The 26,496-nt window shown below is 43.4% G+C and overlaps 1 protein-coding gene across 1 annotated transcript in view; it reads right to left on the bottom strand.

Annotated features, from left to right (window-relative positions):
* The window catches only part of ITGAV (integrin subunit alpha V), an 800,372-nt gene that overhangs the window by 599,057 nt on the left and 174,819 nt on the right, over positions 1–26,496 (bottom strand). The window contains exons 4-5 of the mRNA XM_069615781.1: positions 24,143–24,260; positions 63–124 (exon numbers count right to left, since the gene is read on the bottom strand). Coding sequence (XP_069471882.1) covers positions 63–124; positions 24,143–24,260 — 180 coding nt within the window. The remainder of the gene's footprint in view (positions 1–62; positions 125–24,142; positions 24,261–26,496) is intronic.

Genomic DNA, 26,496 nt, shown 5'->3' with positions numbered 1-26,496 from the left:
AATACTTACCAGGATTATCAGTTAGCTTATGGAGACAGTGGGGGAGAAGCAATACAGCTTACCTTTGTAAAGTCAATACTAAATCCCCCTTGACAAAAGCCTTGTCCTTCGGCATCTGTGTGAGCTAGAAAAAAAGGAAGTAAAAAAAAAAGAAATCATGAAAAGATCCAGTTAAAGATCAAGATTATTGTTAAACTTGGTTAATGCTCGTCAATGATCTCATCTGCATTTTCTTTTCTTGATTTTCAAATGCCTTTTTTTCAGACACTGGATATCAATTGGACAATGTTGCAGATTAGTGGCAACTTGGAGTTCGGGATGTAAACCAGTGAACAGTTAAATAGTATGCAACTTCTCACTGGGCTGCAATTGCAGCAAGTCAAAGCATTGATGTGAAAGCCAGATGGCAGAATGTGCATGAGATTGCATGCAAAGTGGCAACCTTGAGCCCAAAAGGCAGCATTGCAGCCTGTATATTTAGAGTCTATTAAAGCCCCGGTTTGCAGTTTCATACTTGGTGATCCTAGGCAGGAACATGGCAAGCGGAGGCTGCCAACCGCACCAGTCCCCCCCCCTTACCACTGTGGGCACGTAAAGGCCAGGAGGAGCAGACTTAATGGTTGAACCAAACAGTATAAACTGATATTTTAACTTTACACTTCTACATAGAGCTGGATGACATTCAAGTAAAGGGTCCCTTCCAAGATGTTCAGTGCAAACCCACCCACTGAAGATCATATCTTGTGTCCAGCTGAATGTGGCTGATAATACATTCCTGAGGGCCCTACTCATGCAGCCAAAGGGTGGCCCAATAACTAGTGTTCGTTGGGAATGTGACTTTAAACATATTTCGGATGTTTTAGCAAATAGGCCTTTGACATACTGGACTACACTATGGAGAGCACCAGTACAAAATACTGAGAATGCCTAATAAGTCTGCAGAAAGTCCCTGGCTCATGTTCTCTCCCTTGGTTTAGGTTTATTCGCAAAGGGTTGAAGGACCTGGACCCGACTGCTTTTTGGTCCAGTACTGCAGGGTTATTACCGAGCTCCAGGAAACTGGTTAAAACGAAGTGCAAAGAGGCGACTAGTAGGATTATGAAAAGGGCATGTGCCGGGTTTTCGACGGGATCTCTGTATTTAATGTTGAAGCAGGAAGAGAGTTTTGAGTCCTACTTCGATTGTGTGGCACCTGGTTATGCCCGAGCCCTATTCCTTCAACTACGTACCAATACCCTGAAGGTGGCTACTTCTACGGCAAAATGGTCCATTCCCCTGGACACCAAATGTAAAGTCTGTGGCAACTCCGAGGAATCAATCAGGCATCTCCTATTATTTTGCCCAGAATACTTGGGCTTGAGGGAATGTTATCCGTTACCACTTCTTCGTTCGAGGGGAATTGGACAGACTGCTGCAGCTGTGGCCTTCTTAAAAAGTATCAACAATTTGAAGGCGGTTTATTTAATCTCAAAGTTTCTTCAGAGGGTTTGGTTAAGAAGATCAAAGTTTGTAAACTAACCTGTGATGTTGATCCACTGGTTTTATATGAATTTCAAACATGTCCTGTTAGTTTTATGAATTTTAGGGCTTTTTAGGTTGTGCTGGTAAAATTGTCATTCTTATTGATCTATTTCTGGTTTTAAATTTGTTCTATTTTATATTATGATGTAATGTTGCTTTTATGGTTCTTAAAGCCAAATAAAGTTTTTTTTGTTTTACTAAAAACTAGACCTTGTGTCAGCAGGCATTTTGTTTCACTAATTCAAGGAATAACAATCTTTACCAGAATACCAACAAAAATAGGAGTGCGCCTTTGTGGATTTAATTTGCGTTGTTCTTTACGCATAGCTGGAGCACCGCTTACTCTTTTTGTAGCATTTAAGTGTCTTTCAACTTTTAACTTATTCGGTTGTCCCTTTTCAAAGGCAACACACTACATTGTGAGAAGAGTTGATGCTCAATATCACACAGTACCCTCTGTAGAGCTCAGAGGTCGATGTAGGGCCCACACAAGTGCATTAGGGAGACCCTGACTGAAGAACAGATTGCATCAAAGAAAGCAAAATAAATGTAGCGTGTTTGCTCTTTGTCATCACCATAGTGATTCAGACTAAAGCTCATCCAAATAATTTTGTTAGAGGCAGCATCTCAGTATGTTCAACTCCAGAAAGACAGGCAATGTACTTCATGAATGTACTTCGGCAGTATGCCGAAATAGCTAAAAAAAAAAAAATGGAAGATAAATCTTGCATGCACAATGAGAGACCAATACTCCTCAGTGCTAACACTCTGTACGTTCATTACCCTCACCAATACAGAAATCATACAAACTAGAAATGATCAAGAGAATACCGCTCCAAAAAAATACACCACATTTAATATACTGTCAAAAATACACATTTAGTATTAGATTAGGGGTTAAAAATATAGCAACTAAACAAGTAAATATTAAAAAAACAGAGATGGGAGAAGACATTGATTCTACTTCACTCGAAGACATCCAATATAAGGGACTAACCAAATGGGCAAGCACTTGACCTATATGAAACCTTAAATGGAGTGGAGAAAAGGATTAGAACACTATAGGAAACCGGCCCAAAAGGTCCCACAGGCAGTGAGAACACTTTGACCTACAATTCAGGTCCTGAATAGGTCCCAGTTCACTGTGACACCATTGTGACACCATGTCTTCGGATGCATAGAGTGAACTTCAGGGATGTATTACATTAAAAGCAATACATTTCTAGTATAGTCTAAAAGTACAGTCTTTGCGCTACAACTCTTGGGGTCTATTGAGCGGAGGGGCAGGGACACATAGTTTAGGTACGTACCATAGCAAGTCAACTAGTAAGCATTTCAACTGTTTAAAAAGTTCTTCCTTAGGAAGAAATGTGGCCAAATACCATAAATGTACCATAGCTATATGGAAAAGTAAGGATAGCTTTCCTTTTACGCCACAGGTGACAAAGAAGGGGCAAGCAGGAAGAGGTGGCCCTCAGAGGCGTTCCAGCCTAGAGTTCGAGAACCAGTAGGCCAGGGGGAACCGGTTTAAGAGTCAGCACGAAGCCCACTCCAGATAATAGGATTCAAAGCTGGGGGGTAAACACCCTACTAACCCAAGGAACGTCTGCAGATGGATCCCACTACAGAAACAGGCCTCATGGACAAGTACTCATGATAGTGGATATGGGAAAATGGCCCAGAAACAGTGGGCGCTTTAAGGGTGCAGAAGGAGACTGACACAAGAGGCATGGTAATTGATAGACTTATTAGCTGAGAAAATAAAAATAAAACCAAACTTTCCCCATCTCCAAGAGGGCTTTCACTGCCTCAACTAAAATACTAAGGGTTCGGTCAGAATGCCAGTGTAAATCAATAGTCCACCGTCCTGTGTCCAAAAGTCCACTGTCCCTTAAAGATAAAGTAGGCCTTCTTGATCCAGAAGAATCACTTCTTCTGGACTGGGGATAAAAGTTCACTTCCAGGTATTGACTTCTTTGGGGAATTACTCCCTTGCCTGGGCCAAAAGTGTCCTCCAACACAAAAGACAAATTACAGTACTTCTCTTAAGACTTTGTATCAGAATGGGCCTCATTACGAGGCAGGAGGTAAGGGATTACTGGCACCGGTAAGTGTGCCGGTAATCCCTTACCTCCATATTCCAAGGTCCCTTAGCGGGTCCCTTCCTTAACGCCTGGTCTGACCAGGTGTTAAGGACGGGACCTGCTAAGGGACTTCAGAGCTAATAACGGTACCGCGAATTGCGGTACCGTTATTAGCTACTTCCCCATTACCATTGAGGCCTATGGGGGCTCCAATGGGAATGGTTCTCAGAATGGGGACATACGGGTCCTCCAAGGTTGGAATGACCCGGTAAGTACCCATTCCGAGAACCAGGACCCGGTATGCGGTAAGGGGGTAGCCATGGTGCTAAAAGCATTGGTCACCAGGAGAAGGACTCCCTTCTCCTGGGCCATGGTTACCAGTAGAATGATTCCCTTCTCCTGGCCTCTCACTTTGGTTTCACACAACACTTTCAGTCTTTCATTTTGAGGGTCCCAGACTAGGCTTCCCCATCTCAAGATGCGGCAGACTTGTTTTGTTCTCCTGCCAAGTACTGCCACAAGGAAGATGGTTTGTAATACTTCTATTGTTGGTGCGGTTCTCAGACCAGCATTTCTCTAATGCTTTGATTTGGCAGACCCGGTTCACTCTCCTGCCAAGTACTGCCCCCAAGATGACTTATAGGGATCTTTTGTGGGTGCGGGTCCCAGACCAGACTTCTTCTCGTTCCGTTTTTGGTACTCAATGTTTTCTTCTCCCCAGGGGCTTCCGCCTTCACCCTTGCTCTATGGGTTAAGTGTTTTCCACAACTCTGTTGTGCCCTTACCAACCGTTCCAGCAACCCCTGTACCTTTAGGGACGGTTCTGTTGTGCTCTGGTCAGTCTCGGGCTCTTATGATTTCTTTCTTGGATATCTCATGGCTTCTCCCACTCTTCGTTGGGCTGCAGTGGTTCCTCGTAGAATACACATCCTCCATCGACTGCGCAGTTCAGCTACGTTGCACGCCTGGACTTCTGCTTCTCCAGCTTTCCGGTCGGTATGTCCAGTTGTGAATCTATCACAGTATTGAGTGATATTGAAATCTTGAATAAAAGTCTCTCCTTTGCGCCATCCAAATCTTCATATAGACTTAAGTTTATCAGAAAGCTTAAACTGAAAAATACATTTCGAATACATCTTGCCCCAGGGTAAGAGTGGATGAACCAGGTCCCATCAGTGATCCAACTATGCCAGACAATGAAAATACTAAATTACTCCTCTCAATGGAGGAAGAAACAGAGGTGGATGATGCATCCATGCTTCAAGACCTTGATGTCTCATGCAGCAATCTTGAGTTTGAGGAGTGTAGACCTCGCTCTAAATTCATACCACAGTCTTTGGTGTCAAGACGGTGCCCTGCCGCAATCCACAGGTCAACGCCTCCTTCTCTGACATTTTACCCCACCAGCAGATTTTAGATAACCTGTTTGACAAAAATTATGAAATCCATGTCAGAGTTGGCAGAGAAGCCCGGGGTTTCATTAATCTATAAAGCAAAAATTCATGATCCAAGAGATCGAATGCTTTCGAAAAATCCAATAGCATGAGAATCCCCACCCCTGCCCAGTCGATAATGTCAAACATCTGTGACTGAACATTTAGCAAGGCCAACTCTGTAGCATGTCCGGGACAGAATCCAGACGGGTGATGGTATTGGATTGCCCACTTCTATAGGGCCATTTTGCTCACCCAAGATGGAAAAAAAAGAGAAAAAAAGGTCCCACTATTGTTGTCTGCTGATGAAATGCAAGACTTACAATACTTTTTTTTAGTATGACAAATAGCATTTTTTGTATTCAGCTGCTAAAGATTTCCAAGCTCGTTTGTCATCAAGACAATTATTTGCCAGGCTCTTTCTTTTAGCCATTTAGCTTTTTTCTTTTAGTGTAGCCAGCTCCTCAGACCACCATTTTTGTTGTTTGGAGTTTTGACTGACCTTTTTTTTGATTTAAGAGGGGCTATCCTGTCAAAATAAAAAGGTCAATGTGGGATTGTAGGTATCCGTCAAAGCTACAGGAGAATCTGTTCCTTTACTAGTAGCCTTTAAGGACTCTATACAATTGGAAAGTTCTGTAGCTGATATATTCTTAAGATTACGGGCTTAAATTGGTAATAACAGGCGGGTGAACTCTTGAGCTTTAATGGTGGTGTGATTTAAAAGGCCACAAATTGGTCAGATCATTTATAAGGCTCTACAGAAGTAACAGCACCACTGATATTCTTAGTAGGGATCCAGTCTAAATGATTACCCTTAGTATGCATGGCTGGTCTGAAAATCTGTGTGAACTCCATATTGGATAGTGCCTCGTCCAAATGAGCAGCATCTTTATCAGAGTGGTCCCTCAACCAGTAGTTCAGGTCGCCCAAGATAATAGTGGCCATGTTTGATTTGGATAGAGGCAGAAGAGCTTCCATAAAAGCATAATGAAAGTAGGTCATATCATTCAGTGGCCGGTAAATAAGGACAAAATTAATACAATAACATCTGGTTTAAGTTTTACAAAAATGCATTCACAGGAATGATCTAGTATTGGTGCGATAAATAACTGCCACCCCAGCTCCTTTGCACGATTGGCATTACAGATCGAATAATCTGCTGCAACTGCGATGTCAATTGCAGGTTCTGAAGTATCAGATAGCCAGGTTTCTGTATGAAATAGTATATCCAGAACCCGGTCATCAAGTAAGTCCCATGTCTTTAGCATGTTTGTGCAAGGACCAAGTGTTGAGGAGAGCACAGCTCAGGTTTGGACATAAAGCTCATCCGTAGCAGTAGAGCGGTTAGCCTCACTTGGATGGAGGGGAGTGTCTTGAGTTGTAACAGAAGGGTTGCGATGTACAATGCAATGTAATGCTTAACAATGTTTCCAGATGCGAAAGAAGAACATGCCTCGGTCTTACAGGGTGGTGAAACAGAATCAGTAAGTGAGACATGTGAAGAAGTGGTGGAGATACATGGGAGACGACCACACAAGGATTTTCCATATAAGAGATCTGCAGTGGGTAGAAACAACGGTTAGTGTTGTAAATTGAATTAAGATCGAACGTTTCTACATATACATTAACAATGCTAGGCGCCATGGTGACACCCATTGCTGTGCTGTTGATCTGGTGGTAAAACTGCTTGTTGAATTGAAAGAAATAATTACTTAGAGCCATCTCTGTGCATCATAAGTTAAAGTCTGTTGCAGCTTCCCTGGGAGGTTCCTTGCCCAATGCTTCCGAGACTATTCCGATGGCTTCTTGTTGGGAAATATTAGTATATAATGACTCAATGCCCATGGCCAGGAGTGTAATAATTTCTGTGTCCATATGGAGATCTTGAACCCAATTGATCATTTGTGTAGTATCTTTTATATACGACTTCATCTAACGGATGAATGGTCTCAGACAAAAAAAAGTCAGCATATTTGGATAATGGCTCGACGGTCAACCCTTTGGCCGAGACAATTGGTCTCCTTGGCAAGGCCCACATTTGTATGCATTTTAAGCAGCGTGTAGAAGGTCAGTACTCGTGGGACAACAAGAAGGAGCAATTCCTTCTCTAGCTTGCAAATCAACCCTTCTTGATATCTTCAATCTTGTCCTTCATAAAGGCCAGTATGTCCTGTGTGGGTTCAGTGGATAAAGGCACATAGCTAGTGGGGTCATTAAGTAATCTTTGACATGCAGTAATGCATTTGTTCCGGTCCACGATAACGATGGCATGCCCCTTGATCCACATTCTTGATTATATCCTCATAGAAGCATAATCGACCGAGTGCCTCTCCTTTTTGCAGAGTGTAATATTGTAAGATATCCTATTGTTCTTGTGTTCTAGTTTCTCAACATCTTTTAGCAACTGGTTATCAAAGATCACAGACTGGTTATCTAGTTGGAGACTAGTCTTAGTGCTGTGACATGGTCACTCCCATAAAAGGAATTATTCTCAAAGAATTGTTGTAGTCTCATCTTCCTATGAACCCATTAAACTCATTTTAAAAGTTGAAAGGGTTCTGTTTGTTATTGAGGATGAATCTTTCTACAACCGTCTTTTCTGTGGTGTCCAAAGAATGGTCTGAAATATTTCCTACCAATGTGTTCCACTCCTGAGGGTTTGGTTCCCTTTTCTGCCCATTCTTGATTACAGTCTTGTGATTATCGATGGGACCGCCCATTCCCTCGTTGGTATTTTTGTCTCTGCTCAGGTCCTTCTCTATAGGACAGACCAGCCGTAGTCATCTTGCAGTGTTTCCTAAAACTCGGGTAGGAATTTCTGGACACTTACACATACCCCAGTGTTTATCTTTGAGGGCTCACCCTTCTAGTAAACCCATATCACTTGCTGAAAAAAAACAATACATTTAATTTAGGTTATGGAATGATATCCACTGTGAAGGCATCAGAAAGTAGACCGACAGCAGATTCAAAATGGGATTTCATAAGCTTTATTTTAATGGCAGGAAGAAATAAGGCCTAACTTGCCCTACACTAAGGTAGGATTTCCTTACCTGAAGAAAACCAAGGATAATCTGTGTCCGGAAGTCCAAATCAATAGTCTGTGTGTCCAAGACCTATACTTGCCTTCACAACTAACTGTATATAATGTGTGTTGATGTCAGCATCAAATGAAGAGTGTTCAAAACACAAGTTCCAAGCTACTTCCAGCTCTTAGCTTGTAATCAGTTTCCCCCTCCCCAAGTTCAAAACAGTTCACAAGGTATCAGGGTTTCCTTTCCCAAGAGTTCAAATCTTCCGGGTTTTTAAAACGCAATTCCCTGGGATACTTTCCAGCTCTATTATCATCTGTACTTTTCACTGGTTCACATAGGTAAGTCTGTTTCTTGATTTCAAAATAACACAAGCGGCTGTTGCGAAACAAAAGCTTCTTTAAAGATACTTTCATTGTCTTTTTCCATAAAGGGGGCTCTCAGTCTAGACGCAGTTATTGGGCCACACGGTCCACACATTACAGGTCACACAACTGATACCCCTTATCTGCTATCCATCAACTATTGACCACTGCTTTCCTTTGACAGCGAGGCTTGCTTCTTTAATCAGTGTTACACTCTTCCAACACTTTAGCATGGCTTAGTTGGCCACCATGTACTTTGCTACACTCCATTCTTTCTGGCTCTTGCAAATAAAGGTTTCCTCTTAAGAGCAAGTTCCTTGAACTTGCACTTTCATCAATACATGGTTTCTCACTTCATACCCTTCTTGGTATTCACTTGGCTTTGCCAAAACTTGTGTGTTAATCTGCTGCTTGCATCACCTGGTATTCATTCCATTCACAAGTGCTCATAACTTGTCTTTGCTTTGTGCGGCATTTAAAATGTCTTTCAATTAGTTCGGTATTCAAGATTACTTGTCTCGATATTCAGAAGGGCTTATTACAACTTTCAGTTCATTCAGTATCAAAAAAAAAAAAAAAAACACATTAATTTCAAGTTCACAGAGCGCCCTGGTACGTTTCCCTGTTTCCACTCACCCGTTTATTGGCAGCTCACTTCAGCTTTTCCGGCTTCCAATAGCTTTGCTCTTCCCTTGTGAAGGACAGAGAGCACTGTTCGCCCTCCTGGAGTCTTGCAGCACCTGGAGTGCTTTGGAACCCCACAGCTCCAGCTGTGTGCACCCGCCAAGGAGGGCTTGCAAGACTTCCAGACCCTCTCCCTGTCAGCCTCGGCGTCCCTCTCTCCTGCTCGACACAGCTCCAGACACCGGTGTCTGCCGCTCCTCCCTCAAGTCTGCTTCTTTCTCTCCAGCCTGGTGTGCTTCATTCCAGCCCTATTTCTCTCCAGCTCGTTTTGCTTCATTCCAGCCCCTATTTCTCCTTGCTCAAGTGTGGCCAGGCTTCATATGCCTATTGGGATTGTAAAATGACCACAAGTGTGGGTCATGGAGTTCAATTGCCTGACATGGATGAAATCCATTAGCTGGAAGTGACTGGTGGTTCCACCCTAATTCCTCCATAGCCCTCTTCTTTGTCTCAGTACCAAAGTGGTGTCCGGGGAGGTTTGAATAAAAGAAAGTGTGCAAAACTGGTCTCCTCCTCATCTTGGTACTTGAATGATGTGTCTGCATTAACAATTTAAGGCTGCCTCCTAGTTGGTCTCTTCCTTGCCCCAATGTTGAGGTGGTGATTCTGGGATACATGTTTGAGGAAAGGAAAAAGAAAAAAAGGCAGGCAGCCTACAAAGGCTTGGGGGATAGCAGGTTAATTCTTAAAAGGGAATGGGGAATATCATGGCTCACCCAAGGATGTCCTCTCCCGACGATCCCACCACAACCAGGTGAAACTCTCCCTCGCATATCCACCCCCAGGGTTGGGATCTAAAAGCGATGGCCTTTCACTGGCCACCTGAGAGGAGGATCCAGGGAGACAAGAAGTGAGGACACCCTCAGGTTCCTCTCACCACTCAAACAAATCTGCAATTTCACCTGTCTTGCAGACTAAACAGATTTAGGGGTATGGCAGCAAGAAAGCAAGAGGATCACTCAACAAATCTGCAGTGAAGATGGAGTAGCAAGTTATTCTTTACACATAGGACTTGAAGGTCAGCTGGAAAGCAGTAATCCAATACAATCTGCCATCTGGGGAGGAGTCCGAGCATATGCATGCATCACAGGAGTGCAGAGTCCCATTTCTCACAGCACTTTCCTTAAAATGAGTGGTCCTTGCAACACAGAGCCTCAGATTTTCACTGAAAAGGGAGATTGATGATGATGATGGTTTACTGTGGTGGTAGAACCCATTCCACCCTTTCTACATGACAACATTATTTGTGAAATAGCCTTAATTCCTAGTTTGTAGATAGGTGCAACAAAGCTGGTCCACACACGACTGATATTATCATCTTCTAAGAATAAGGGATTGCAGCATTCATCAAGTTTTGTTTAATGTAGGGAAAGTGAATCTGAGAATTGTTGGCAAAACAGAAACCCTCCCACCCCCATGTTCTGTAATGTAGTATGAACACTGTTTTGACACCAATTTTTTTATCCATAAGGTCGACATATATCACACAAAGTGCCACTTCGCAAGAACCGGGATGCGTTGAATATTTTATTTATTGTGCATTTTAGTTAAATAAACTTTTCACACATTTTATGCAATTAATTCATCACAGAAGATAAAAACATTACAAACAGCACTATTAAAACTGTCTAAACCTTCCATTCGCTCAAGTTCTAAAATAGTATCTGATTTAAATAAAACAGTTTATAGAATCACATCAATTACAGGACTAAACACAATATAACCCTGATCTCTGACCTCGTCACATTTTTCAAATGATCAGGGTTATGACACCACCATTACAAAACCTTAGTGCAAACATTTAAAAAAGAAATCAAGTGATATGACATTTATAAACGCACCTATACACAAGTGTTTCAAGGCGCGATAAGGCAAAAAGGGGGGGCAGAGAGACAACAATCTTACTAGGCCAGGTGACACAGATTGCGCAAGTGCAGGGTGAGGGGGCAGTGCATGGGAACAACAGTAAAATAAATATAGAAATAAGTAAAGGTGCGGCCAGCTGGTGGCAAGTGCAAGGGTATGGGCAAGTGCAGATGGGCAAGTGCAGACATTAGGTGTCAGGTGCTGGTAGGGGGCTGTAGGGATACAGAAAAAGTCCCCAGTGCGGGGGATGCCAGGGAGGCAGTGCAGAGGTGCAACTGGCAGGGGAGGGGACCTGGGCCATAGATTAGAGGTGGCCAGGTAACCAGTGTAATTTCAGCAAGGAGTTCAGTAGGGGAGAGTAGGAGAGAAAGCAGAAGCAAAGAGGAAGGATTTTAGGTGCTTACGGAACCGGAGATGGTTCTTCTCACATTTAAGGGAGGCAGTTCCATAGGGAGGCCCCAGCCGAAGAAAGATCTACCACCAACTTGTTGCTTGCAGAAGAGACCGACCCTGAGGGAGTTGGCGGCAGATGAGCGAAGAGCTCGGGAAGGAAGATATTTAGGAAGAGAGAGTTGAAGGTATTGAGGCCCCAGTCCCCAGAAGGCCAATGCAGAGGATTTTGAACTTAATCCTCGCAGCCACTGGGATCCAGTGCAAAGATTTCAGTCCTGGAGCGATACAATCCCTGGGTTTAAGGCCAAGGACATGTCTTGCAGTCCTGTTCTGGATGAGGGGCAGAGTAGAAGCGGGCAGATTTAGAAGGAGGCTATTGTAGTAGTCCGGCATAGAGAGAACCAGACCTCTGGAGACAGTGAGCTTCTGGGGGAGGGAAAGGAAGAATACCTCTGAGGAGGTGCAGCTGGTAGTGTGACTTCTTAGAGACAGAGATGCAAGGAGAGAAGGAGAATGTGGAGAAGAAGATGACCCCAAGGTTTTTAGCCTCACAGGTGGGAGCAGGAAGAGGGCCAAGAGAGGCCAGCCAGAGTGACAGGAAAGGAGGGTACAAGTGTGCCAATGAGGTGAATCTTGGTTTTACTGGCATCAAGGCATAGATAATTGGCGGCACACCACTCCTGGATAGCAGACTGTCAGAAATGAGAGAAGGAGAAGAAGTGGAGAAAGGACGCTTGAAAATGAGTTGCGCGTCATCCGCATAGCACTGAAAGTTGGGGCAGAGAGAGGCAATACGGTGGCAAGAAGCGCCAGGTATTGGTTGAAAAGCCATGGAGAGAGGTTAGACCTCTGGGGAACACCACAGGCAGAGATAGAGATGAGGAAAGACCCAAGTTGGAACTGGGTGGGTCGATCAGGAGGAAAGAGGTCAGCAAGCCAGGGCCTGATTAGTGATACCAAGGTTATCACGGAGACGGTTGAGCAGGATGGCATGGTTGACTGTGTCAAAGGCAGGAGAGATCAAGTAACATGAGGACAAACAGGGTGTTGCAATCGAGTTTGGAGAGCAGGTCTTCGGATGTTCAGGAGAGTAGTTTCCATGCTTCTGGCAGCTCTGAAGCCAGACTGATGGTCATGGAGACAACCAACAGATTCAGTGTGAAGATTAAGCTGGGAGATGGCCAGCTTTTCCAGGAGTTTCCCCAGGCAAGGAGTGATGGAGATTGGGCAATAGTTATCAGGGCAAGAGGGGGTCGGCTGTGGGCTTCTTAAGAAGAGGGTGCACATGAGAGTGCTTTGGTGGGAAGGGAAGACACCAGTGGTGAAAGAGGGGTTGCAGAAGTCAACCAGAGCAGGGGCCATGGTGTCAATGTGGTCATTGATGGTTTTGGAGGAACAGGAGTGAACCTGCCTAATTATTCATAAAATAAAAAGGCAGAACAAAAGTCCTCCTCAAATTAAATTCCAACTTGATTAAGATTTTAAGATTGTTCTCTAAATATCAGATCAGAAATGTCATTGCCGCAAATACCAGAGCAGCCATGGGTTCATAGAGTAATTAATGCCACAGCCTCTCTAATGCTGCCTCCCCTGAAAATAGCAGAAAAATCCACAATATTTCTCCAATGGGTATTGAAGTGTATATAATCCACACCCACACTACAAAAAATAAAAATAAATGCAAGATGGCGGCTACATTTATAACTCATGTCATAAATAAAGTGACCAGAAATCTTACAGCTCGATAGCCTTGCCCTGTTCTTGGTCCAGTCATACTCATACAGGTGCTTCTTCACTTTGTTAGGACAAGAAAGCAGATCCTCATCAGTTACACCGATTCTTCTCATAATTCTACCCAAGTTGATAAGGATTTACATTCCCATGGGCATTGCTGCCCTTAATTTTATATACAGGGTACCCTCTGCTGCGGCTAGGATCCCTTTATAGGGCTCAAAGCACCTCAAATCTACGACAACTTGTAATGAAGCAATTATGTCTTATGGCTGCTAACAGGGTTCCCTGTGGCAAGGTCAATACCCTGCACCATACGTTTCACTCTAACCTTGGCCAGTTCCCTCCTCTTCCAGTGTTTATGCACCATAAATAATCTTAGAGACGATCTTCTGGCGATGGTATTTGAGAACTGGCCTCAGAGAAAAATGTCCATATATATCAAATTGCCGCATTTGGGCAGCAGAGGTTAAGACAGCAGTTTTACTAATTGAATTCAGTGTTTAGTGCTTTTTATTTGCACAAATGAATACCCCAAATATTTACATTTTCTGGCCCTTATGGCCTATTTAAACTTTTTACCTGAAGTTTTTCTTAAAATGTTTGATCTATCAACAGTGAGTTCCAGGTCCAATTTCCTAAAGTATTCATTTCAGTAAGTGACCTCTGCAATCCCACGACATATAGTCAATACTAGATCGTCTGCATTCAACTGATAAGATATAGGTACAGATTCTAGTTTAGGTGGACTAGATCTCACTTCTTTAAGGCAACTCCCCAGATCCGACATGTACACTTCAGAATAAAGGCTGAAAATATTTTTTGAGCGGCATCAAAACAGGCTATTAGGCAGTAATTACTTGGCTTTGTCCCATCTCCTGTTTTGTAAATTAGAACCATCACTGTGTCCCTCCAAGATGGCAGGAACCTTTTTAGGTTCAACATTTTACTGAAGAGCTCCAATGGAATTCTTGTCCACAAATCTGGGTCCGATTTTAGAGTCAAGGTTGGAAACAACATCAGGCAGCGGGCGTTTGATTTCTTACATTTCTAAATAGCCCTTGGAACATCCTCCAGATCTGTATCCAAAATATTCCAATTAATGTGTTCCTGTCTCTCATTCAAGGACTGCACTCTGATTTCAATAGTGGGATTGGCATCCAACCTGGAGGACAAACTCTACCCAGACACTACCTGGAACTGGCTGGGCCTGAAAGTACCTCCGTTTACCAGCAGATTTGATCAAAAGATCAAAACTGCGAACAATTATTAAAGTTCAGATAACAGAGCATATTCTCAGCATCTCTTTGGTATTTAAAATGCCTCTGTGCTTTTTACAAATAGGAGTATTCCTGGTTTAGTCCACTTAATAGGCCAATACCAAGGGAGCCCATTTTCCTTGCAGCCCTAATTTGGTGCCTATGGAATTTTTCTTATGTGTCACCTCATCAAAATTGTGCCTATGAGATATGTATTGGCTTGTTGATCTAGCTGTTTAGTTGAGGACAAGCCCCTGAGAACACCTTGTGCCAATGGTACAAAGCCACCAGGAGTGAGGGCGGCAGAGCCTCCCTCTATGAAGCGTTCCACAATATTACAATTGAATTGCTCCGCCATTCGTGGTCTCCAGATCAATGCACGATCCCTCTCCCTTGCCTCGATGCTCCGATTACCCACGGGTAATGCATATTCAATTTACATTGCCAGAGTAAGCATCACCGTCACCCTGGTCCAAAACATTGAAACCCTCACAACACTGTAGTAAATCGTTTGATACGAAATATAGTCTAACATTGAACTAGAGTGGTTACCTTCCCACGTATGGCCTGGGGGGTATATCTGCTGCTATATTACTATTTAAAAGTCTCATGTCCCAGGCTTCCACGGTTTCTCTGATCATAATGTCCCTTTCCTGTGCGCCTGACACAGTTACTTTTTGGGTTCTGGAGCAATCCTCATCTAAAACACATTTGCTGTTTAGATGCCCCCCATAACCACACAGCTGGAGTCCTTCATCATAAAGCTAGCCAAAGCTCCCGATATTACATTCAGGAATTTGAACAAACCACCAACACAGGGATTAAAGTAGACATTCAGTACAAGACCCTTGTCAAAGCAACATTTACAAGGAACCTTAGATGACTATTTAATCCCCAAGAAGATGCTGGCATCTAGTGCTAATTTCCCCGTTAAAAGAGCGCAATCTATTCGTAACGCACACAGGAGCCCACCAAAATGCCTACCTTTGCCCCCCCTTTTAGTAGATACATAACATTGTATATCCTTCTAATAAAGGTGGTATCGGTAAGCCATGTCTCCTGGAGTGAAATAAAGTCACCCTCCACTCATAAATCATAATCAGTAGCTAAGTGAGTAAAACCCGGTGTATTCCATGAAGCCATCTTAAAATTGCGTTTTCAGCTTGCGTAACTAAGTAAGCCACGTTTGGCATGCAATGAGTTTAGGATGCAGCGTCAGTCAAAGGACACTCTTTCTACCCAGACCCAACCCTGCCCTGGATCTTGCCAACTTTCACGTTTATGACCTGGGGTTCTCTTGAGGAGGGGGCCAGCTCGCTAGCTCTTACGGGTTTCTATAGGGCGTGGATGGGTTAATCTCAAGTGGTTATCTTATATCCTAGATGTTCTAATATTGGGGCTTGTGCTGAAATTAGGTTTCTAATTAGTTCAAACATGAAGCCCAATTTCACAACATCAACTCGAGATATCAACTCGAGATTGGTCTGTAAACTCAACCTGTGTCAGGTCCGATTACCTAATCGAGCTCAACCACAGAATTCCCCCAAAAAAGAGCTAGGACATATTGCCTATTCAGGTGAAATAACCTGCTTACCCTAAAGTTATGTTTGATATGAATGTAAAATAGATTATTTCCCAGCATGCCTCCATTCAGCCAAGTTGGGCCTACTGCGCCCTGTATAGGGCCCTTACCCCTTTTGGGTAATCTGAATGGTCGCTTTACCACCCCAAAGGATGTTATTATCCTGTACAGATTTTGGCACTGGTTCAAGCTCCTCTGCCATAACCTTTTTACCCCTTTCCTTTAGGTATAAGAATCCTGGAAACATTGTCCTCCACAAGAACGCCAAAGCCCATAGGTATAATCTCTTGTGCCGTTGGAGCCCAACAGAACGCGGCTACCTCCCGAGCTGACCCCCCACCCCGCCCCCAAATGCATTAACAGACACTTCCTTTCTCCCATCTTCATTCGTGTTCTTGCCAGCCCTATCTGGGTCATCTTTAGCCGGTGTGTCTTTATGCTCTAAACAATCTGAATGGATTCTGAAAATACTCGTCCAATTAGCTATTTAAAGCGGAGGAGGGTTTTAGGAAATGTGTAATTTCACACACCCCCTTCACTGGTGAGGTATGTTTAATGTTGGCCCCCTTTTATTTTTTAAGCCTTTCCTACTTGACGCACCATCTGACTCAGAGGATCTTGCTCACAATCTTCCCGGCTTGAGACCTGTGACTCAGCTTCTCCCATAATCTCCCATACCTCCACCCCCATTGCTAAATTTGAACTTAAGTGTACGCAGCCACCAACTCTTCCGCAGAGGTCGGGGTTTCCTCAATATTCTGATGATTTACCTCCAGACCAGGGAAACCCACTGTGTGAGTAGGAATATGTGTTGTGCTGCCGTTGTCCATTCATTCATCTCTTAGCGCCTCCGATTGTTCCCTCTTTGTCTCAGATTTACTGGTCACGATTCTCCAATAAGAGTAACTGGAGTCTGATACAGGCAAACACTCTCCCGCTCTCCCTTCTACCCCATGAGGCGGTATGAGCCGCCCCCGAGTCCATGGAAAGTCACATCCATTTTGCCAATTCTCGCGAGACCCTTGGTACCAAAATAGAAACGTCAGAAAACAAATCCTTGTGTGGGCAAGTCCTCCAAATCCAATGAGCACAATAACTCAGAAGGGTTTGAGTCTAATATAAACAAGCTAACCCCCCTCCTCCTCTGATGGATCTAGGGTTACTGGCTTTAAAGTGTTATTAACACTAGATAGAGCTGCTGACTTACTGGGCTGGATTTCCTCACCCCTGCTACCACCCGAGCCAGAGTGCGTGGAGGAGTTGGATTATTCCAGGTTTTAATGGTTAGCAGCGTTTTATCAACATTTATTATTTCTTCAAATTTCGTAGTCACTGCCACAGTCACTTTTTTACAGGCCCACACAGCAAGCCCTTGTATAAATCTTTAATCACAGAAGCTGCTTTCTGCTGTGGCATGTTACTGCACAAGGTGTATGCTATGAGAGGCGTAAAGTTGAATTCAGGCCACACGCAGTGCAGACAATTGTAAGTCACAATAATGCCCACCAAGAAACCAGAGTAAGTTACTTGGGCTATACTAGACTGCTCAAGCAGTGACCGGTAGGTCACAATAATGCCCACCAAGAAACCAGAGTAAGTTACTTGGGCTATACTAGACTGCTCAAGCAGTGACCGGTAGGTCACAATAATGCCCACCAAGAAACCAGATTAAGTTACTTGGGCTATACTAGACTGCTCAAGCAGTGACCGGTAGCCCCCAAACTGTCCAGCTCAAGATCACTTGTCTGTTAACTATGTCATCTTAATACTATCCACAGGGTTCCAGGCGAGATATTTATAATATTTGTTATGGCTGTTAATACAAGCAGTTGGGCGCACAATAGAGTAAAAGTACACAATTACCAAAGCAATGGTTTTAAAATCTGGAATTTAGACATTTTTTTTGCAGTGTTTAGCCGGTCCCGTGTTTGACAAATTTCCAAGAGAAAGGTTTATCTGCGTCAGTGGGCTTCACTCGCAGATACTGAAGTTAGCAAATACTGACGATGTTCACTGGTAGAATGTACTTCTTAGTTTCTTCGAGGTCTAGTTCAAGCCGTAGTCCTTAAGCAACTGCCTGCACTCCACACACCAAACACAAAAACACACAGCCCACACACTGTGCACGCTCCGCCTCGGGCTGGTGGTTTTAGGACTTTGGACTCCTCATCAACTGCCAGCGAGGACAGACTTTGCACAAACTCCAAAGAGTCACTGGTGCTTTGAAAATACAGGTTATAGAGCTCTCTTCCGTCAGTAACGTCACCACAGCGCACAGGCATTGAATATATGTGGTATCTCAAAGGTGAGGGGCCCATGTCCGTGGGTACCATTCCTTAATTTGCCACAATTTCTAGAACTCCTTTCTGCATAGCTACATAGTAACTTTCTATGAAGGTAGATATATGTCCAATCTTTTGTGGATGGAGAGAACCCAGTGTGCTCATTGGTGCTCTACAGTATATCTATTATCAGAAACATTCACTATAACAGGAAAATCCTGCCTGCTTCATAAACAGATAATACATGTTAGATCTGGAGAAAATAAATAGGATCCCTATGCATTGACAAATTCATAATGCACACACCTGAAGGTAACCCTGCATAATTTGATTAATGATTGGATATAAAAGGTAGGACAATAACACGCCAAACACACATGGAAATTATAACCAAACTAGCCAACAAATGTGGCACTTTTTTGGTCATGGATACGTAGAGAAACAAAAGGGAGGCATTCAGACCACTTCTTGGCACAAATTATTACCAAGAACGTAATGGTTTTCCCAAAGTTAAGTACAAAAAAACAACTAAAACAAAATTAACTCTATGCTAAGTGGTACTGAAGAACACCTTTAACACCCATCAACAGTCAAGTCAAATACTGGATATGCTCCCAGGAATCCACAGACCAGGCCATCTGTGGGGTCAGTACATTACCAAAGCTATATCTGGATAGATTGGATCCATCCTAAAACCTATGGTAACAGACATAGAAAGCTTTGTACAGGACACCTAACATTTCTTCAGAAAGATTGAGGAGATAAAATGTGCACTATTAAATACACTCCTTGCCACGCTGGAGGTCACCTCACTTTTTGTTAACATTCCACGTGAAATGAACCAGCTGAATTCCAGGGATTCCTGCAAAAAGTGACCACAAGATAAACAGCCCAATCAGAGCCATCACAAACCTCATGAGATTTGCACACAACTATTATTTCAATGGAAGCCACTTCCTACAAAAGACTGAACTAGTCATAGGTTCAAAAATGGCACCTCATTATGCTAACCGTTTTGTTGCAGACCTCGAGCAAAGGCTCCCACACAACAATCCCAGAAAGCGCCAACACACCTGTGATATTTATGCCATTTTCTCGATTTGAAAATAAGGGAACCATCCTCTTAAGCAATTCCTTAAATTGCCAGCGGGCTTACCCCTCAGCATTAGTTTAACAATGAAATTCTGCCAGAACAGCATACACATCCTCATAAGCACCATTTCTGTTGTAAGAAATGGTGAACTGGAAACCGCTGCAAAGAAACAATCCACACACGATAACAAATGCATGAACCTGACAAGTTTCCATCGAAGTCACACAAAACCTATTAAGAGCCAAGCCATCTGCTACTGACATACATGTACCAACAGGAAGACAAGGGATAATCAACTCGCCACACTCATGCATCCTACTTGAAAAAGTGTCACTCAACCAGACAAATTGGCAGGGAATTTGATTCTGGATTGAAAATATCCAGGGGCAACTTGGATAGCAGAGCTACAGTAAGAATACCCTGGGGGGAATTGCCAGGGGGGCAAGGGGTTTACGGGGGTCACTTATCACCCAGCAATAACAGAATTTTTAGGCCACTACATCCAATATTTAGAAGGGATGATGAGCTGAACGTTATTTTCAAGGAGACTCCCTTAATTGAACACAAGTAACAAAGAATTCTAGCATGGTGCCTGACCAGAAGATAATTTCCACTAGATGAAACCATATTATTTAGAACATACCTAGGCAATGTCAGAAGATGAAAAACCTACCAATGCACCATCTTTGTTTAAGAACCCTAGAGAAACATACAAAATGGATCCAACAAACAAACTCATCCAATGTTGTATACCTCACGCAATTGAAAAAATGTATGCAAGGAAGTATATAGGTGAGACCTGCCAGAAACTAGTGGAAAGAAGTAACCTACACAGATATGCCAGCTTGAATCACAAAAAAAAAAAAAAAAAAAACAGTGGATCACCCCTTCACAGAGGATGCACCGACTACCGGATTTGTTTATGATGGCATTGAAACGAGGCCTCTAGAACAAGACACCGAACATCATGGGCTCTCAAGCACTTGAAGATGCTCAATCCAAGTAGAGGTTTGAAAATAGGAAGAGTTAGGGGATACTATGGTCAACTTTGAACCATGGACTAAGAAGACAAAATCAATAGTGCCAAAATACAACCAGGATATGTGGATGAATGGCAGGTCCCATCTCATGCCAATAAAAAGTGCAACCCTACTGAGGAGAGTCCAATGAACATGTCAATCATTTCGTTGACCCTCCTCCCATCCTGACGGTATTGAAAAGAATTGTGCTCCTCACTGATAGCATCTACCCCCTCACCACCATTGTACCGCCAATGAGTGTGGTTACAACCTTATAGGCCCTAACGGGAGGACATCGCCGAAGCAATAAATCTGCAGGCAATGGAACCCCTGGATGAGCTGTGATCGTGAAAGAAACAAATGACATCGCAGCTGAGGCCAGCACACGTGGGTGCATTAGACACAAAGCACATACGCATCAAAACACAAAGCTACACGAAGACTAGGGCAAAATTGCACTTCGACACAAAGAACATGATTGCATCCATTAGGTTAGAAAACATACACACTCCATGCCATGCTGAAATGTAAGTCGCACGAGAACACATATAAAAGTGTGCTTAATGCTGAATGCAACTAAAATGGGTGGCCATGTAAACCAAGATTGAAGACTCGTTCACGTTAGGTGAATAGGAGACATTGAAAAGTCAGACAGCAGAAAGACCTGGTCTTGCTGAGCCAGCAAAAGAGCTAAGCCTGAACCGCGCAGATGGCAATGTGGCCAGTTTCCCCAAGGTTAGCGGAAAAAGACAGGATTGAACCAGCATCAGAAAGGTAAAGACAATAAGCAGATCCCAGATGACAAACAACTATCTGAAGAAGCAAACAAATGTTGTGGGAAGGTCAGGTCCCCACCAGCGCACACCTGACAAAGAGGAAAGCTGCTTGATAAAGTGTCTCTTGAGGCCAAGGGGGTAATAACAATGACAATAAAAAGGGCAAAAATCTTCAAATAGTAGAATAATTTCGAAATGCGGTCTCCACACATGTGACCTGCAGCTGGCAGAGAATGTCTATTCATTAGAGCCAGACACAGGCAGACGGAGACCCTCGTTCCCATCCATCTCACTGGGACGAAAGATAAAACGGAGTAAAGTTGAAAGCTAACTGTCCTGGCTCGAGGCCTATGGAATCAGCGAATGGTAACTTTAGTAGGACACGCAGCACCTTGGGGCCGTTCTCATTACCTTCAATTGTTGCTCATGTGCTGGTAACAGTCCAAACTGCAAAGGCTGAGAAAGCTTTCCTTATCCAATCACCATCCACCTTAACGCTCACCCTAACAGTGTTGCACGCGCCAATCATAGAATACCCTGATGACCTGTTCCCCATGTATTATTTTGTAGGTGGTCCCAGGCGGAGAACCTAATAGCACTGGATCAGTTAGATTACTAATCACACATAGAATATGTAGTTGACCATACTACTCGCCCAATCCCATACAACCTAGGTTTATGCAATGTATCATTTATTTGTGATGTCACATGTGATTAAAACCCAGCTGCGAGTCTGTACCAAGACGAGAGAACTGGAATCACCGATGTCCATTACTGTCCCGGTTTTATTTTTTATTTTGTAATAAAACAGCACTTTTGCCATTTTACCAGTTTTCTGGTCATGGGATGCCCCCTGCCTGTCCGCTGCATACCCGATAGGGGGTATCTTCCCCAATCTCGGGTATGCAGCTAGTGTGTGGACCCCTTACCTTGGATGTCTGAGCTCAAAGGCATCCAGCCTTTTTCAAGCACGAGACACCTACCTTGAGTGAACACTGCATACTGCATCATTCTTATAGCGGTCATTCTTGAGGCTTGCTTACAAAGTGACAGCAACTATAGTTAACTCGCTATATCCGATGGACAAGGCATAGCGGCTCTACATCCAAGTGCCATTCTTAAGCTTAATTGGGCGCTGTAATCACGGCAGGTAATTTTTAAGGTCGGGTTGCCGGGGAGATGCAGAGAAAACATTTAATTTGGAAACGGTGACGTTTGATTGCAGTAATGTGATTGTATGCACACCTGTAAAAACCTTAGACTATATGCGAAGCACTATAGTTGCAAAACACACCCTAGTTTCAACCTGTGCTTTTAAACTTAGATTTCACGTTTACTCTACAACACCATGGACACTTTCTGGTCCCACTTTAAGAATCCTTGACAGTTCTGTCCTGTCCGATGCGTTGTTCTGCCTATAAGCTGGTTTGCATACCATGCATTCTTTTTCTGCATTCAATGGAGTTTCAAGTCAGAATTCTAGGGTTTGTTTTTTTAGTTTGGGCTATTAGGTGTCGCTTGCGACACCTATAAGGCAAAACTATTTAGAGTACAGGTGGGGAGGAATTGCATATGAGGAGGGACACAAAGGCCATAGGCGTTGTTTGGTTATGTGCCCACCAGTTGACTGCCTATGGCCAAGCCAATCCCTCTGGAGATTCCCACCCAGTTCTTGCCCCTCCCTGCCCAAAACACCTCATGAGAATTCTTTGAGCTTGTTTTAATCAAGTCTTACCATCAATCCTTGCACTCGAAGTTCCTGCTAGTGTTTTTTCAAAGGAGTCTTCTTAGAGGTAATGACCAACTTAAAGTTTTAAACCCGCTACTGGTTTAATAAAAACGTCTCATCAGGTCTGCCTTCAGCCACTCGATTTATAAGTACTATCTGTGTGCTTGACTGAATTCCAGTTAAAAACGAGCATTGCCAAAGCCAACCGTTTTGTCTTGTGTATAAGTGTTAGGCATTTGCCAGGCACTGCTATTTGATGCCCAGTTACAGCATTTTGTGCCGGCTACCATCAATGGCCATTTAATATCACTATGGCTGTGCCTGGCAGAAAAAAGCGTCCTGCTTGTTTTTCACACTGCGACTCCCATCTGGTACTGAAGTCTATGGGACTTCAAAGAATGCGCTGTACCCTTTCAGCGTCATTGCATTAGCAAAAAGATATCAAACCTTGAATTTACTGCGATTTTTTATTGTACTACAAAGGAGTAAAGCCTTTCTTTGCACAAAAGTTCGAATTGATTGAAAAAACTGCATTAAAAATGTTTTTTATTTCCAAAATTCCCTCCGAGCATTTCTGGAAATTACGAGTGATCTGAAATTACACGGAAATCCTTTTCAATTGTGTGCTAAAAATACAGATAGATCAGTGAACATTTCACAGGGCCTGTGTGTTTGCGTCCAAAACTGCGTTTAGATCCTCTGCAAAGGGTGGTGGCTTCCTCTAGTCTCACTCAGTTTTGGACAGAAGATCTGCGATCAAGGTGCAGCTCAGCAAATCACACACAGAACGCGTGTGCAGAATGTGAGGCGGCGAGACAGACTGAGGGCCTCATTCATGGAACTTTCAGCACGGTGCAAAGTGACTTTGCACTGCCATATGCACCCCGATTCACAGAGCGCTGCAAAGTGTATTTTTGTGAATCAGGGTGTGTGTTGGCAGTGCAAAAGCACTTTGCGCCGCGCTAAAAGTTACATGAATTCAGCCCTAAATCTCAAGAAATATAACACATTATGAGGACAATCAACTTGATACGTGGTCTTAAATCATTTGGCAAATAAATCCATCATGGAATTGAAGTTCTTTATATGTTTTTCTTCGGATGCACATGTGGCCATGTCAATGCTTTATTTACTAGGTTTTATTTCTTGGTGTAATGGAATATACTGAAAGGGAAAAAGTTTCAGTAAAGACTGGGATTACCAAAACAACAGGGATGATTGAGTTGGTTTCCTGGGCGCAATAAAAGCGTTATATAAAAAAAATGTTAAAAAAAAGTGTTTAATACGTACAACTTGATCTGCAAGGAGCATATTCAACCACTGTGGCTCCATCCTGTAAGTAACACGTTCCAACAGGCTCACGCTCTTGTTTTTTTTCTGTTCTCCAATGATAAAGTGGTGCACAAGCCTGCAAAAATGTTCAAGATTAGTACTAAACACGGTTTCTAGTAGTATGATGCAACATACAAGAAAAACACCAATTTTTCACAAGCGTTCAATTCTAAATGCAAGATTGCGTTTGTGATTGAAAGAGAATGTTGTAAAACGCTGCGTACAGTCCCCCGTGTCCTCCCACTTGCATAAAATGTGGCGCGTACCATCTGGGCAAATGTTCAGTAGGTTTCTGCAAGGCACTCTGCAAATGAGAAGGGGATTTAACATCAACTGGCAAGCCACCTAGCCAATGAGAAGCGTTCCTTACCAGCCAAGCGGCCCGCCCACCTCAATGCAGTCACTCCAAAAGTCAACATGTTAGCACTCCCAGAAACACCTTGCAACTCCAAGTAGAGGAATGGCATGTACCAACTTTGCGAAGAACGGATTCACTTACTTTCATTAAATGAGCCTTTGAATCCAACGTATATCATTTTTTTTGTACGGCTTATAGCGAGAACCTAGCTCATGAGCAGCGGGGTGCTTTATATCAGGATTGTGCCAGAATTGGGCTTGGCATGTTTGTAACGCTGCAGCACTGTTGGTAGAGAGAGAGAGAGAGAGGATTCATGGTGCATCCCAGGTTCTTGACTGCATTGGATGTGGCGGGAGGGCGGCCTAGTATGTTAAGGTCCGCTGGCTCAACTGTATGGATAGCGGCCTAATAAAACCGTCATAACTTACCCGCCAATCAGTCTTGAATTAAGACCATGGATTTTTATTAAAGCATGTTTTAACAGGGATAATGCAACCAGATCAATGTTTTGTATTCTAAGGGGGGATAGGGGGGACCTTTTAATTTGTCCACCATTTTTATAATAAGATGTGTTTATCCATTCTGAACCAGATGATGAATTACTATCCCCGCCACAACATGTCTATTGGTTCTGTGTTATATAGATTGTCCTTTTATGAATTGCTTTTATAGCGATTTTTATATTCATGCATGTATATGGCAAATGATGCAAAGTCGAATAAAAGCTATTGGATTGATTGGTTGTAGCAACAAGAAGTTTGACCCAGAGGCTCCAAATTCCTTAAACCTGTATCTCGGCCACTGGGCCATAATGAATTTGCCGGCTCCCACCCTCTATACCTGGCATTGAGGCAGCTCCATAAATTTGGTTTAAATATGACACAAACACTGTAGGAAGGTTCTTCACAGGGATGAGAGCAGGAAAGATAAAAGGCGGAGCATGGATTCCTCCAAGCGCCCATGGAGCTGGGTGCACCATCCCTTGATCTAAAATGGGTGCACAGTTTTTTCCTAGAAGGAGTTTCCAGCAAGATTCGGGGACAGCATGCTGAATTTTGCTCTGTTATTTGAAGGTGGGTGAAAGCAGAGGTTTAAATGCCCTCCCACTCCCACCTCCGCTCACCCTCCCAAGCACACATACAACTGCAAATCAACAGCCCCATTTGCCTCCAGCCCAGTGGGCAAAGGCCAAACTTTTTATGCCAAGGGGCGATGTCCTGCCTTTAAGGAGAACAATTTGAAGATTCAAATGCACTGTTACGGTGAGGGTGTTCAACTTCCGAAACGCCCCATAGGCAGTTCAGCAGGCTGAGCAGGGAAAGGAGGTGTGGAGGAGTCGGAAATCACGCACATGAAGAGGATGAACAAACATACTACTGTATAGATTATTTTTGTTAGGTTAATAGATGCTTCTATACCACACCACATAGTAGTCTCAGAGTGCCTAAGCAATCCTAGACGTTTGGGTACAGCGACTCTCACCAGTGGTATCTAGACTCTAGTCTGTGGAGGAAGAAAGGAGCTCGGGTAAGGAAAGAGGAAGGGGAAATAGGGTGTTGTTGCCACTACCTAATTGACAAGAGGATGCAGATGTAGAAGTGGTGTTTGTGGTGGCATGGCTGCATATTCTGTAAGAAGCACAGTGGCCTTACAGCACCAGTCCCTTGTCCGAGAAAATTGCGTATTGTAATGCGCCCAGGATACCTGCACCGCAGTTTAGTAGTATGTGGAGGAAGCAGAAAGGGATACAGGGCGAAAGGGGGAGGGGAGAGGGAGAAACGCAGTTCTTTAGCTTTAGTTCGCTGTGAGGGCTGCAGAGAGTGTTGACTTTAGCTAGCAGCATCAGAACCTTGTTGTCCAACAAGTGAGGTGTAGGGAGCAAGTAGTCGATCTTTACGTTTTTGCTGCTAGATAGTTGCATTCATATTACTCTCTAGAAGTGCAGATGTCTTGG

This window comes from Ambystoma mexicanum, chromosome 9 (genome assembly GCF_040938575.1).
Source record: "Ambystoma mexicanum isolate Mex_15411 chromosome 9, UKY_AmexF1_1, whole genome shotgun sequence".
NCBI classification, from domain to species: Eukaryota; Metazoa; Chordata; class Amphibia; order Caudata; family Ambystomatidae; genus Ambystoma; species Ambystoma mexicanum.
This window is presented reverse-complemented; position numbering and strand designations above follow the sequence as displayed.